Source organism: Acinonyx jubatus, chromosome D2 (assembly GCF_027475565.1).
Source record: "Acinonyx jubatus isolate Ajub_Pintada_27869175 chromosome D2, VMU_Ajub_asm_v1.0, whole genome shotgun sequence".
Classification (NCBI taxonomy): domain Eukaryota; kingdom Metazoa; phylum Chordata; class Mammalia; order Carnivora; family Felidae; genus Acinonyx; species Acinonyx jubatus.
This window is the reverse complement of record NC_069393.1, coordinates 65,922,468-65,936,074: the sequence shown is the minus strand read 5'-3', so window position 1 is coordinate 65,936,074 and position 13,607 is coordinate 65,922,468. Positions and strand designations below refer to the sequence as shown.

At 50.3% G+C, this 13,607-nt stretch overlaps 1 protein-coding gene across 3 annotated transcripts in view; it reads right to left on the bottom strand.

Annotated features, from left to right (window-relative positions):
* Positions 1 to 12,019, bottom strand: part of MXI1 (MAX interactor 1, dimerization protein) — a 78,674-nt gene extending 66,655 nt beyond the window's left edge. The window contains exon 1 of one of the 3 annotated variants that reach the window (XM_015082958.3): positions 11,565 to 12,019. In XM_015082958.3, the coding sequence (XP_014938444.2) occupies positions 11,565 to 11,826 (262 nt within the window). In that variant the 5' untranslated portion in view covers positions 11,827 to 12,019. Of the gene's footprint in view, positions 1 to 4,610; positions 4,729 to 9,357; positions 9,530 to 11,564 lie in introns of those variants that run through there. The other 2 variants (XM_053207854.1, XM_015082957.3) reach the window with 2 other exon arrangements.
* Between the last annotated feature and the right edge of the window lie 1,588 nt (positions 12,020 to 13,607).

Below are 13,607 nucleotides of genomic sequence, written 5' to 3'. Positions count from 1 at the left end.
TACTATTTTTTTGTTGCATGTATCAGGTCTTGGATGCAATGAGCAGTTCTTTCAAACATAGATGCAACTTGATTTTAAAGCCTTAAAAAAAAAATCGCCGGAGGCCTTCCTTGCTGCTAAGAGGATGCCCCACATTCTTGCCACAGTCCTGGGTAACCCTCCCTCCTCTGCCAGGAGTCTGGCTAGAGCTGCCCTGCCCCCACCCATTGGCATCACCACTCCCTTCCAGGCAGCAGAAACTTGTAGAGGTCACTCTTAGGCTCAGCTAGGCCCTGGACACTATTAATTAAATCACACACCTAGCCTGCTTTCTTGGGGCTGAGTTCTCAGCCTCAGGTGCACCATTTAGAATAAAAACACCAGGCCCTTGCTTGCCCAAGGACATCAGTGATCTCGCCATCTCTCCCAGCCCCAGCATTCTGATTCTGGGATTCTGGGATTCCCCAGAGACCCTAGAACACTATGCCTCCATTTGCATACCAGCTTGCATGAAACGAGAACCAACTGTGTACATGACTGTGCTGCTCATACAGTCAGTTCATGTAATTCTCAGCACACCTCTGAGATTCCCTGTTTCACAGATGAGGCCCAGAAAGCTTAAGGGATTTGCTCAATGTCACCTAGGTAGTAACTGGATTCAAACTTAGATTTTCTAATTCTGGGACCCCACAGCATTCATCAAGGTATGTTCAATCAGACAAAACAGACAAAATTGGTTAGGGCAATGGTCTCAGCCAGGGGTAATACCAACCCCCAGGAGGCTTTGGAAATAAGTAGGAGTGGCTTTCTTGAGTGTCACAATGACTAGAGGGTCCTGTTGGCATTTACTGAGTGGGAACCAAGGATGTTACAACCTGCATTATTCTACACTAATCTTCACAAGAAGAACTACCTCACCAGTAGCTCCCTTGTTGAGAAGCACTAGGTCAGAATATTAAAGACAGAGAACTCATCATTCATTCAACAGATATTCCTTAAGCATCTATTATGTGTTGGGCACTAAGCTAGATGCTGAAGATAGAATAATTAACGAAACTACTTAATGGTCCCTGTGCTCCAGGTGCTTGTGTTCTAGCCGGAGAGACTGATGATAAACAAGTAAAATCATTGCAAATTGTGATAAATAGGATAAAGGATAAGTGATAAATGGGGGGTTGCTTTAGGTGGGTAGAAGCATCAGGGCAGTCACAAGGGCTGTCTAGGCTGGCTTCTCAAACTTAAATGAGCAAAACAATCACCTGGAAATTGTGGCAAAATACAGATTCAGATCCGGCAGGTCTGGGGTGGAGCCTGGGAGTCCCATTTCTGACAAAGTCGCAACAGATGCCAAGGCTGTCCATCCTTGGACCACACTCACTCTACATAGTCAGGGCGAGATAAACTATTGAAAGGCTTAAACAAGTGACATGAACCCAGTTATATTTAAGATCACTCTTGCTTCCTCAATCTCCACTGAGAAGAGGTTGGACCTATGCCGACTGACCAAAACCAGCCTGCCCACACTGTCACGGTGGCAGTCAGGGTCTATAGCTCATCTCCGCAGCTCACACGTGCCTCTCGCCCCTCTGGCTTCTGTGGCAGAAGCCCTTGGCTCCATGCATGGCCAGACCAGTTCCCCTACAAGCTCGAACGCCTTCAGGAAACCTAGCATAGGCTCATAGTGTATGGATTCACACCCTTGCCACCCTAGTGTGCAGAACCACAGGAGCTCTACTGGTTGGGTGAGTTCCCCAGGGGGTGCTGGGCAAGGTGGTGCTGCACATGCAAGTAGCAACACCCTAGACCATTGCCCTTCAGGAAAAGGGCCCTAGTCAGACTTTACTGTCAATACCCAGAGAGCCCTGGAAGGTTTTGGCTGCCCTCTCTCTGTCCCAGGATGAGTGGGAAGTAAAGGAAGTCACTCCAGGGAGGCATCCCCAAGGGGACCCTCAGCTCGGAATTCAAACAGTCCAGATTCCATCTCTTGCCTCTTGCCCCCTGAGGCCTAAGTTCTCCTAGGAAGAAAGAAAAACCTAGGTTTGAGTCTCAGCTCCGCTCTGTGTTAACATGTGACTTTAGGAAAGTTAGCTAGCCCTGCTAAGGCTAAGGCTTTCCTCCCTTATAATGAGGATAATCCTAGCACCCTCCTATTCAATGGTTGTGAGGATTTAATACAAAGCACTTAGCGTTGTGTTCGTACATAGTAACTGCTCAGTAAAGGGAGTCATAATCACTATTCCTCTGGAAAATAGAGAAAACATTGCACCTGTCAGCAGTCCCCTTGGGGACAGGTTATCAGACTCCTAGGAGACAGACAAGAATTCTTTATTGGTCTTTATTTGTCTATCATTTGCACTGGAATCTGAGCTGGAACTCTCCAGTTCCACACCTCCTGCACTTTGAAAGGACCAGGCACAGTGCTTGGCTCCTGGCAGGTCTTAGAAATTATCTGTTGAATTAAGCTACATTTTACAGCTGGTGAAAAGAATGAAAGAGGGTCATATGCAAGGCACTCAGGGCCTTAAAAGAGTCAAGAAATATGGTATGGGAGGTCAGGTGTGGTGGAGGTAAGAGGGAGATAACACAGGGATGCCATAAGGCAGTCTTGGCCACTGTAGAAAGAAAAACAAAGGCCATCCCAGCTCACACTTCGCCACCCATGGCCATGAACAAAGCAGCCCTGGGCATGCCCTCCATTTTAATACAACAGTATTAAAACTGTCCCAAATCATCTTTATTCAAGTATTCTTGCTAATGGCCCTAAACACACAAGAGTAAAATATCTCAAATAGGAGGTAAACCAAATCCCTTTTTATTGGCTTTAGTTTGAATTTCCTAATCTCCCTCAGGACACTATGTTTATCTTTCTAATTTTGCTGTGTTTAAATTTCCTTAGCAGATGCTGGAGTTGGGTACTAGAGATATGTGGCCAAGGGCATGTTATATAGGAGGGTGAGCTTGGTAGGAACACTGGTATGGACAGTCCTCCAAGTACAGAATGCCCCGTTCTGGAAAGAACTGAGAGTGGAATGTGTTTATTTACAAAGCTGCTCACGGGGTACTTAGTTCCTAAGCTCAGGTAGTAAAACAACAACAACAACAACAAGTCAGATCTGGAAAAATTACAAGGACAAACACAAAAGACTTTAAACATGGAGGTGGGGGTAGGGGGTGCAGGGAGAGGAGGATAAATTTTGTTCTGTCTGTAATGATGTCTAGAACTGAAGACACAAAATCCAAGTCAGGTGTAATTCTACATTGTTGGGGTTTAAGGCAAACGAATTTCTAAAAACTGGCACTGGAAGAGAGTATACACTCCATGAGGGCAGGGACTGTTATCTCCAGGACCTAGCACAGTGCCTGACATAAAACAGTATGTGCTCCTTAAACATCAGTCTGAGGGAAGGAAGGAAGGAAGGAAGGAAGGAAGACATTCAGGGAACAAATTTAGGGAGAACTCCTGGCAAGAAACATAATTCCAAATAAAAGTATTTGCCACGAGGGCCTTTTAAAGAGAGTTTCTCTAATTTAAATTTGTTTTAAAAAAAGAGATCTTATTTACATATATTTCCTGGAGATTTATTGCTCAAAACAAGGGTCACCTGAACTTTCAAAATGTTTCACAAGCAAGGGGCCTAGCGCAACTCTGCAAAGATGAGGAAGCAGAGAAGGAGGCTCAAGTTCTGGAGGGGATGGTGGCAAATTCCCATTATTTTTGGCCAGAGAGATCAAGTCAGCTGTTGACAGCTTTAACACCTCCAGCCAGGCCACTCAGGGACAATGATATCAGAGACAATTACTTCCCTTTAGTAGCAGAAGAGCCAGAGAGCAGGTGTCTGTCCCTGTGGAATTGAAGCCACTCTTCAGTGTGAGCCCAGAGCTCCACCCACCGCCCCCAGAGGAGGCCCCTCTGGGAAGACTTATATTTCTCCTCCTCAGATAAGGCTTGGGTAGCCATCCTGTCACTGTCACTGCCTTTGGACTCCTCCTACTTCCCCCAGCCCCAGTGTAAAAGAAAATATATTTTTTCTAAATGGCAAATTCAAATTAGCTTCATTTTGAAAGACTACTGTGAATGTTGCAATGGCCTTTGCAATAACCAACCGGCCACACCCTAGGATCAGTAAACCAGGTTTGAGAATTGCTGACTTTATAAGCACCTGACCTGTAAAACAAAAGCCCAGTTTGGGGCTCTGCTTGTAACCCATTCTCACACCAGGCAAGAGGCCCAGAAGAATCTGGTTCTGCTTCTGCTGTGTCACCTTGGGCAAGCCACTGTCCCTCTCTGGGCTTCAGCTTCCCCATCTGTAATAGGATGATGGATGCTCTGTGACCTCTGGGGCTCCTTCTGGCCCTGACACTCTGTCTTACCACCTGCCTCCTTTAAAAACAAAACCCAAAATGGAGTGGAAGGAAGAATGGGAAAGGCAAGAGAATGGTTCAGAAGGCCAGTCTGCAATACGGCCTCCCGCTCCCCATTTCTGCCTGCTGAGAATTGCTTTCTTCATTCTGCAAGAAGATTCCCATTTCTTGCTGGGTTGTTGCTTTTTCACTCCTTCTCTCTCTCTCTCTCTCTCCTGTCTCTCTCTCTCTCTCTCTCTTTTAATCAAAGCCACAAAACCACAACTTACCTCCCCCAAACGGGTCATTTGGAAGCCAGAGCTGTCGGGGGTTAGGTGTGTCAGGCCTGGCATGCTGGTGGTATCTAAGTGAAGACCAGGCCAGGGCAGCCATGTGCTTCTCCTCCAGAAACCCGGTTTAAATCAATATTTATCCAACTGTATTTATAGAAAGTGGTGGTGGTAGGGAGGAGGGGGTGGGGTAGGGAGGCAGGGGGGATCTAAAACAGAACAAGCCACAATGACTGATGCAAATCTTTGTGGCCAATTCGTTTCTGCAGGGCCAGGCTTTTTTTAAAGGCAAAAGACCCGGCTTTTGATGAACCTGCTGTTGGCCCCAGTACCATAGCAACAGCCCAAGTCCTCTGATATGCCCAGAGGACCGACTTGGGAAAGGCAGCAGGAGGGGGTGGTGTTTCCTAGGAGCCTAAACTTGAGTTAGGGCCAGGAGAGTTGAACAAGTCTGAAAAACAAAAACAAAACAAAACAAAAAACCCTCTCTGGTTGGCTATTCTGTCCTCGGCCTTACTTCTAAGCCTTTTCTAAGCAGGGTGTGTACAGGAAGACCTTGAACAATCAACAGAGTGTTTCAAATACCAGCTCTGCTTTAGGTTGCTGGGTGACCTTGGGCAAGTCATTTTACCTCTCTGGACTTCATTCCTTGACTGGGAAACGTGTACATGCATATATGGTTAAGACTGCAGGCTCATTCGGGAATCAGAGGCCTAGGTTCCAAAAATTAGCTTTGCCACTTACTAAACCATATGACCTTTGGGCAAGTTACTCAACATCCCTGCACCTTGGTTACCCCTTCTATAAAATGGGGCAATAAAATTGCACACATCATGGCGTTGTTGTGAAGACTGGAGGAGATAATGCATGTTTAGCCCCATACTTGGTATATAGTCAGTGCTCAAAAAATGGTAACCAGTATTCACAGTATGTAATGCAATTAGTTGCTGCTGCAACATGCTAGAATATTCTTCATTTCCCTCCGTTTTGCCTCCAAACTTTTGCCCAGCCATCCTCAGATGAAAATTCCCATTTCTGGGTATGTCAATGGTACAGCATTTTCATCAGCAAGGGAAGGTCAGTGAACATGCTGTCTTGCCTTGGAGCTGACAGAAGGAACTTCCTTTCCCCCCACAAACCAGGAATGGTTCAATTCAACTTCTCCGAAACTCGAAGGCTCTGTTCCCTTTCCCTGGGCATCCTCTGTAGGGTGCCTAGTCCCTGGGAGCTCTGGGACTCTGAAAGCCACAACTATCCTCAAAGTCGACTTCTGGCATTTACCAGTGGGCAGAGATCATATTTAAAACTGGAAGAAAAAAGCTGAATCTGAGAAACATAATTTAGGATACAGCAAAAACAAAAACTCGATTTACGAATGTTCTTTACACAGGGCGCCTGGGTGGCTCAGTTGGTTAAGTGTCCGACTCTTCATTTCAGCTCAGGTCAGGATCTCACAGTTTGTGAGTTCGAGAGCCCATGTTGGGCTCTGCGCTGACAGCACGAAGCCTGCTCAGGATTCTCTCTCTCTCCCTCTCTCTCTCTCTGCCCCGCCAACAATAAATAAATAAACATTAAAAAAGTGTTCTTTACACAATTCCCCAAAAACCAAATGTCCCATTCCACTCCCACCATAAATGAACCCACAGAATTTTCAGGAAAAAAGCAAGTGCACATAGTACATGTTCAATACATATTTGCGGAATGAATGAATGAATTGTAAGATGCCCGCTATGCAGAAATGTGACCTGCTTGAACATTAGTTGCCATCAAACTCCTTAATTTTAGCATAACTTGCCCTAGTCTCCTGCTCTCTAAGCCAGTAACATTCATTTTCAGGGTCACAGTTGATGACAGTGGGCACTTTCAGCTCTACAGGCCTGAACTACCATTTCTTCGCAGCCCCTGTTCTTTGTAGCCCAAGGGCACTCTATGTTGATTACATGAAACTTCCCCTCTCCTTGGAAGAGATCAGTATTTCTAATTCTTCTCCAAGTCTCCAGAAATTCTATTCTGTGTCCCCTGGCCTTCAAACCTGATCACTGTGCCATAGCCAGTAAATGACAAATCCAACTAATCAAAGAATGTACATTAAATGTCTTCTATATGCCCAGTGATATGCTATATGCAATGGTGACATATACTGAAATATTATTGGTGATCTTTTCCCTTAGGATGCTAATCATCTCCCTGTGAGGATAAAGCTAATACACAGGAAGCAAGTGGAAAATTGCATAGTACTGATTATCAAGGCTCAGAGACTATTTATTGAGCACCTACTATATTCCAGGTACTTTAAATGTTTAAATGGAGTACCTCATTTAGTTGTTCAGCAATGATGTGAGGCTGGTGTTATTGTTATCCTCATTTTACAAAAAAGAAATGGAACCTCAGAGGTTAGGTAACTTGCACATACAGTCACAAAGCCAGTAAGCAGCGACGGAGGAATTTGGGCCCTACTCTGGGTAACTGTAAGGTTTTCATTCTCTCAACTACCCTGAATTAAGAAATAGCCAGAGGAGGCTTCCTAGAGGAGGTAGGAACTTACCTAGGTCTTGAAGGGTGAGAAAGAAACAGATAACCCCAGTGGAGTAAGAGAATGAGGCCATTCTAGACAGAAGGAAGAGTCTGAGTCAAGCACAGAGGCATGACTGCGAAGCCTGCTTGCTGGTGGACCTGCTGGACGGGAGCAGAGGCGATTACATGGGGAAGGCAGGGTGGGGCCCCATGAAAGCACACAGCAGCAGCTTTTCTCCATCAGGAAGAAGAGGTTGCCCCTTGGCCTGTCCATGCCTGGTCCAGGAAAGCACCTCACTCTAAACCCAGATAATCCACTCCAGAGGGCGATCTCTGGCTTCTACTCCCATGTAATCATTCTTCTCTATCTTAAGCACTGCCCCCCAAGTGACCCTCCCCAGACACCTGGAAGCCCATTTCTAACCCTCTAGACGTTACACTACAGTAGCTTTTACTTGACCACGGAACAGCTTTTCTGCACATAACACTGCTTTGTGAATCTCATTCTTCCTCCCTTTCAGTTTAACCTTTTCCAAAACAGGAAGTAAATATTTTTCTAATTATCAGTCGGTCCTAAATTGCCACCCCTTCACTGTACCCCAAATGGATATAGGTGATGCCAGAGATGATTTATATATAACTTCTGATTTTGTGATAACGGGTCACAGTCTCCATGATTAATATTTCTGGAGACCTTTAATTTGAGATCCTTAAGGATTCGCATCAGTTGGAACTTCAGGAGAATGTACCCACATATCCTTGGGAATCCTTGCCTTGCACAGAACAGTCAATACTGGGTGACTTAATTTGAAACCCTTCCTCCTGAGGAGGCTCACCATACCTACTGGGAATAATTCAACATTGTGGCCACAACTTGGTGAGCACTCCTCCTACTACGGAAACCTCAAAGAGGCAATGAAAAGCAGTTCTGGCAACAATGGAAAATAAGGCAAGCGGCTGCCAAGTAAGTACTTTGCAAACAACAGTAAAAACGAAACGTGTGAACTCGTGACCAGGGTCTACTGGAGCATTTCGGGAAGGTCTCACCGAACCCGAAATGAAGAATCAAAGCTGACACCCGTCTCAGGGGAGAAGAGCGTCCCTTTAAGAAGGGATTGTAGCAGCTGGCCACACTACAGCTCCCAGAGATTTCCTGGCTTGCCTCCTGGCTCCACCCACCAGTTTCAGGCCTCAGCAACGCGTGATGTCAGAGAAAGCTGAAGCTGCCGATAGGCTGAACAACGCAGCTAGGTCAAGTCCAGTCAGAGGAAAGAAGTTTGTCTCCATGTGGAAACCATGTGTCTCTAGCTGGGAGGGGGAGGAGGAGGAGGCGGAGAAACTGAGATCAAGTGATTACAGGGGAACTGGCTGAAATGAAGGCGGGGAGGTTGTGCACCTGAGCCGGCCAGCAGTGCCCTTTGCAGTAGTGACCTAAAAAGAGGAAAAAAAAAAAAAAAAAACCAAAACTTGCCCAACAAACAAAACTTGAGCCCCCTCCTACTATAATGAACATCATAAACAGCTAGGATCCCTGCTTCCTTCCAAAAACCAGGGACCTGAGAAATGCTGGAGTCCTATCGGAACGCCCAGATCCTCCTCCCTCCCCCAACGACTGAATGATGTAAGCGTTTCGGAAAGCGGGGCTCTGAAGCAAAACAAGCCCCGCGCGCGCGGAACGACCCGCAGTGCCCGAGCCCGGCGCACGCACGACCCGCCCCCCAACTCGCGTTATTGCTGTGCACACGCGGACCGCCGTGACGCGCGGGCATTGTGTGCAGCGAACAGAAAACAACGGCGAGCGCCGCCAGCGCGAAGAAGCGCCCCCAATAAATTGAGGCAGATGTAGGGCCCGCCGTTTTCCGTACTGGGAAACCCAGCTCCGGTGGGAGGTTGGAGGGGGAGTCGAAAGTGGGGAGGATAAAGCAACCCCCGTGGGCCGCTCCTGTTTGCAGGGGGCATAATAAAGGGCCTGGCGACGGTAGCCCTTAGTTTGCTGGAGGTCACCCTCGCCTGCGTGAGCTGTTGGGGAGGGGACGAGGGCCTGGAGCAGGGTCCCCGCAGCCAAGCTGGGCAAGGCGCAGCGCCCCCACGCTCTCGGGGAAATCTGGGGGCCGTTGGCATCACGTCATGCAGAGCCAAACAGCGGCAGCAAATAGAGGCAACAGAGCTAAAAATACTCCCGCGGGGAGCCGGCCGGAGGGGGGGCAGTGGGGCCGAGGGGCTGATTACGCACACGAAGTTGACTTTGACTGGGGCGCTGAGGTTCCTGAACCCCTCTTCGGGGGCTGCTGGGCTTGCAGCGCGGACGCTCGGGAGAGGGACCAGGAGGAAGCCCCCTGGCTTCCTCCGCCACAGGAGCCCCAGTCGGCTGCCGCTGGCCCGCCCAGTGAGGGGTAGCCCGGCCCGGCGCGCCCGGCCCTCTGCTTACGTGACTGGTGGCCACGCCGGAGCCCCGGCACGGGGTAAACTAGGAGGTGGCGGCGGCCAGGGCGGCGGGGGAGGGTGGGGGAGGGGGCAAGGGGGGGGCGGAGGTCTCCGATTGTCTGCGGGGGGGGGGGGGGCGGGACGCGGTGGAAGCTCCAAACGCCTTCTTCGTACACCGTGCTGGGGGTGGGGGTCCCAGGTTTGCCACACACTGCCAAGGTGCCCTCTTTTAGTGCACCCCACCACAGTCGGTACCACGGGACAGACTCCAGAGAACCCCGGACAGGGGTGGGGGTAGCTAAAGAAATCGCGCCCCTCCCCCCTCCAACAAAAGCAAACACACAAAACAAAACCACGTCTTCACCCAGCTCCCTACCAGTTCTAGCTTTTCAGAAACTACCCTCCTGACAAATGCACCTCGCCCCCCCCCCTCCCGCCCGGATGAATAATCGCAAACTGCTTCGGCTACACAGCCAGCGATGCGCCTTTCTCGCAACCCAGGCACTCCGAGAAAACAGGAGAGAAGAGAAAGAAAAGAACGCACACAACCGTCCTCCCAACACAAATCCTTGTTTTTGCCTTCAGCCACTGCACAATTGCGCTGGCGACACACGGTTACTTTCACCACGGAGGCCTGGGGTGTTGGTCAGCTAAGGTGTTTTTGTGTTTGAGGACTGTTGTTGTTGTGTTTTGGGGGGAGGAGGTTGCAAGATCTGACACGTTGCAATCGGACCATTTTTTTTTTTCCCCTCGCTCTCTCGTCTCATTGATCTTCCTACTTGTTCGGACAGATTAAACAGCCTGGTTTTCCCTAGTCTATCGGTTTTTCTGCCTTGGCCCTTTCCCCCTTCTCGCAGCTATTATTTGTGAGGACTGTGCTGGAGACACCGCACACGCGTGCCCCCGTTAGGACGCTGAGTCGACTGCCTGGGAGGACTGGGGGACCCAGCAGGCAGAGGCAAAAATGAAACAAACAAATACAAAAAGGAGGCCAGGCCGGGGTGGGGCTCCCAGCACCCCTCTACCCAGCACTGCTCTCCACCTGAATCGGCCGGGGGGGGGGGGGGGCGGAGAGGAGGGCGACAGTAGAAATCGACAAGGCAGGCGTTTGCCTTCCCAGCCAGGCGCGCTCACTCTTAAGTCGTCTCCCGGAAAATAAAGAAACCTCACACAACAGCCCACACCTTCTTCCCCAACTATTGTTTCCTGCGAGATCCCAAAGTTTCCTTTTAGCTGTGTCCCCCTCGCCAAGTTTCCCGGGCGCAGGACGGCGGGTCCGGGGCAAGCTGCTGGCGCTGCCCGGCCCAGCCGGCCTGTTTGGTGGAGGGGGGGGGGGGTGGCACCCCAGGGCAACAGAGGTACTGGGGGACTGTATCCGTGGACGCGATGGCCTGAGCCCTGCTACGAGAGGGGAGGAAGAAGCACAGTAGACAGAAGGGAGAAGCAGAGCCGAGCCAGCCAGACCAAGCCCATGCCGTGGAGGGCTGTTTGGTTGTTGTTGTTATTGTTGTCGTGTGTGTCTGCGTGTGTTTTTTTCTCCAGCCGCTGAGCTCTGCCTACGATTTCCAACTTTCGGCTTCTAATCCCCACCCCACCCAGGAACGAGCGACAGAAAAACAACACTTGTCTGCCCGAGAAGGCTCCGGGGTTGAGGGGGGGGGTGGGTAGAAAAAGGAAGAAAGGCGACCTCGAAGAGATGAGCTCTCGGCTCAGTTGTCAGCAAACAACACTCCCCCGCTTGTCCATCCGGCGGTCCTCCCAGCCTCCCGGAGACGGACAGACGGACGCACCGACAGGCCCCCCTCGCCATCCACCCCCCGCCCCCGCTCGTCTTTGTTACATCTTTAGCAGCTTTGTGCGTGCGTGTCCTTTCTCCGGTGTCATCGGCTTTACTGCCGAGGGCTGGATGTGTGTTGGGGGAAGGGGGGCGCGGGCCGAGCAGGCGACAGGGGTCGCCCAAGTGGTTGAGGAAGAAAGAGCCGGGCGCCGAGGAGGAGCAGGGGCCCCTAAACTTACTTTTGTTTTCTTTCTCGATCTGCTCCAGGTAGCTGGCGGCCTCGAGCAGAATCTGCACGTTCTGCAGAAAAGTGTTGATGTGCTTCTCCATCGAGTTCTCGCTGGTGTTGAAAATGTCCGAGAAGGGGCACCTGAGCTTGGCCCCCGCGGGCTCCTCGGGCTGGGCCGGGGGCTGGGGCGCGGCCACCGCCGGGGGCGCGGCGGGGGCCAGCCCCGCGCCCTCACAGCGCGCTTCCTTGCGCGGCCGCCCGCGTTTGCCCATGGAGGAACCGGGGTCCACCGAGCTCGTCCTCTTTTGGGGCTGCGCGGCCCCGCCGAGCTCCGGTCCCTGGAGAAGACCCGGCTGGCCGGAGCGGAGAAGGCGCCGAGGCGAGGAGGCGACCTGACTTCCCGAGCCTCGCTGCGTGCAGTTGTGTGTGTGAGTGTGTGTGAGTGTGTGTCTGTCTCGCAGTGGGTCTGTGTGTATGGGAGATTGAATGAACCTACAGGACAGACGGAGGCGCTCTGGCGCCTGGGTCCTAGTGCGAGCCTGTCACCATCGGACCGGTCAAAATAAAAGGTGGAGAAAAGCGAGACAGGGACGCCCTCTGCCCGTCCCTGCACCCTTCCCCGGCTCTCCCCAAATCTTACCTCAGAGCAGAGCACTGTATTTTAACACAAATGGAAAAAATACTCGATGCCTCCGAGTGCACCTGCAGGAAAACAAACTAGTGAGCTATTTTTTTTCTTCACATAAAAATAATACCTGGTAAAGGGTCCAGGACAATGCCTCGCACATAGTGAGTGGATCCCCAATAAATGGCAGCTGGTATGACTTTTTTAAAAAATAAAAGCCCAATCCAAAAAACCCATCATATGTAGCCTGGAGTTTCCTCCCCCCAGTTCACACACCCCTACACACAGACAGGCATAGGCATGTGCCTTCACCGGGTCAAATGAAATCCCCAAGCCACCAAATCCCAGTTACAAATTTACTCAACTCGTTCTTTCTCCCTTCAAATGCAAAGCTATTTTCCAGGAAGGGGAGGAGATGTAAGCACCTCTCTCCACACTCCTCTTCCCGGCCTTGGTCCAGCTGTGCAAAGCTCACACTAGGGTGCCTCCACACCTGGCACCCTTTTATTTGACAGAGCCGCAGAAAAATGGCAGCCCAGGACCGACCCCCACCCCACCCCAGTTGAACTCCACCTTTTGGCTCTGAAGACTGAAGTCGAAGTCGAAGATGTTGTCTTTGCTGCTGCTGCTGCTGCTGCTGTCACCCACCCACTCAGGGTCTGCCGGAACCATGGATGCTTTCCAGGCCTGGGAGGTACAGTGGGAGTCAGAGGGATAAGTTGAAGGCCATTGGGGAGTGTCACAGAGAAGAGTTCAAGTCCAGCTCTGAAGCACGTAGACTGTGTGAGTTTGGGCAAGTCCCCCAACCTCTCTTGGCCTGTTCCCCATCCATGAAACTCCAATAAGATTCTTGTGCTGATTAAATCATATCTGCACTTAGCACACTACCTGGCCCCTAGTAAGATCTTTTTCTTTCAATCCAGACCCAGATGAGAACCTGGGTCCCCTACTTGTATCTAAGGGGTGGAGGGAACAAGCTACAGGAAACAAGACTGTTCTGCACTTTGTTGGAAAACATCTCTGCAACAAACCCATCCAAATATTGTCACCTTGCAAAGCCAACTGGAAATCCCCCCCCTCCAGTCCCCCCACCCGCTGCCAGGGAACCACTTAGGCAGAAGACACATGGAATACTGCCCCCTGCAGTTGAGCAACCCAGCCACCCTAAAACTCAGAGTGGCCTCACACACATTTGTCCAGAAGACTCTTACTGGAAATGGAAACTTTTTTTTAAAAAAGGAAAGTACATTTCTTTGTAAAACATTCACTAAAGTCTTGTGTACTTTTAGAATATAATAACCTGCTGCTGAGATGATGGCACCAATCAGTGGCATTTTAATTTTTTCTAGCGTTGATTCATTTTTGAGAGAGACAGAGCACGAGTGGGGGAGGGGCATGGAGAGAGAGGGAGACACAGGATCTGAAGCA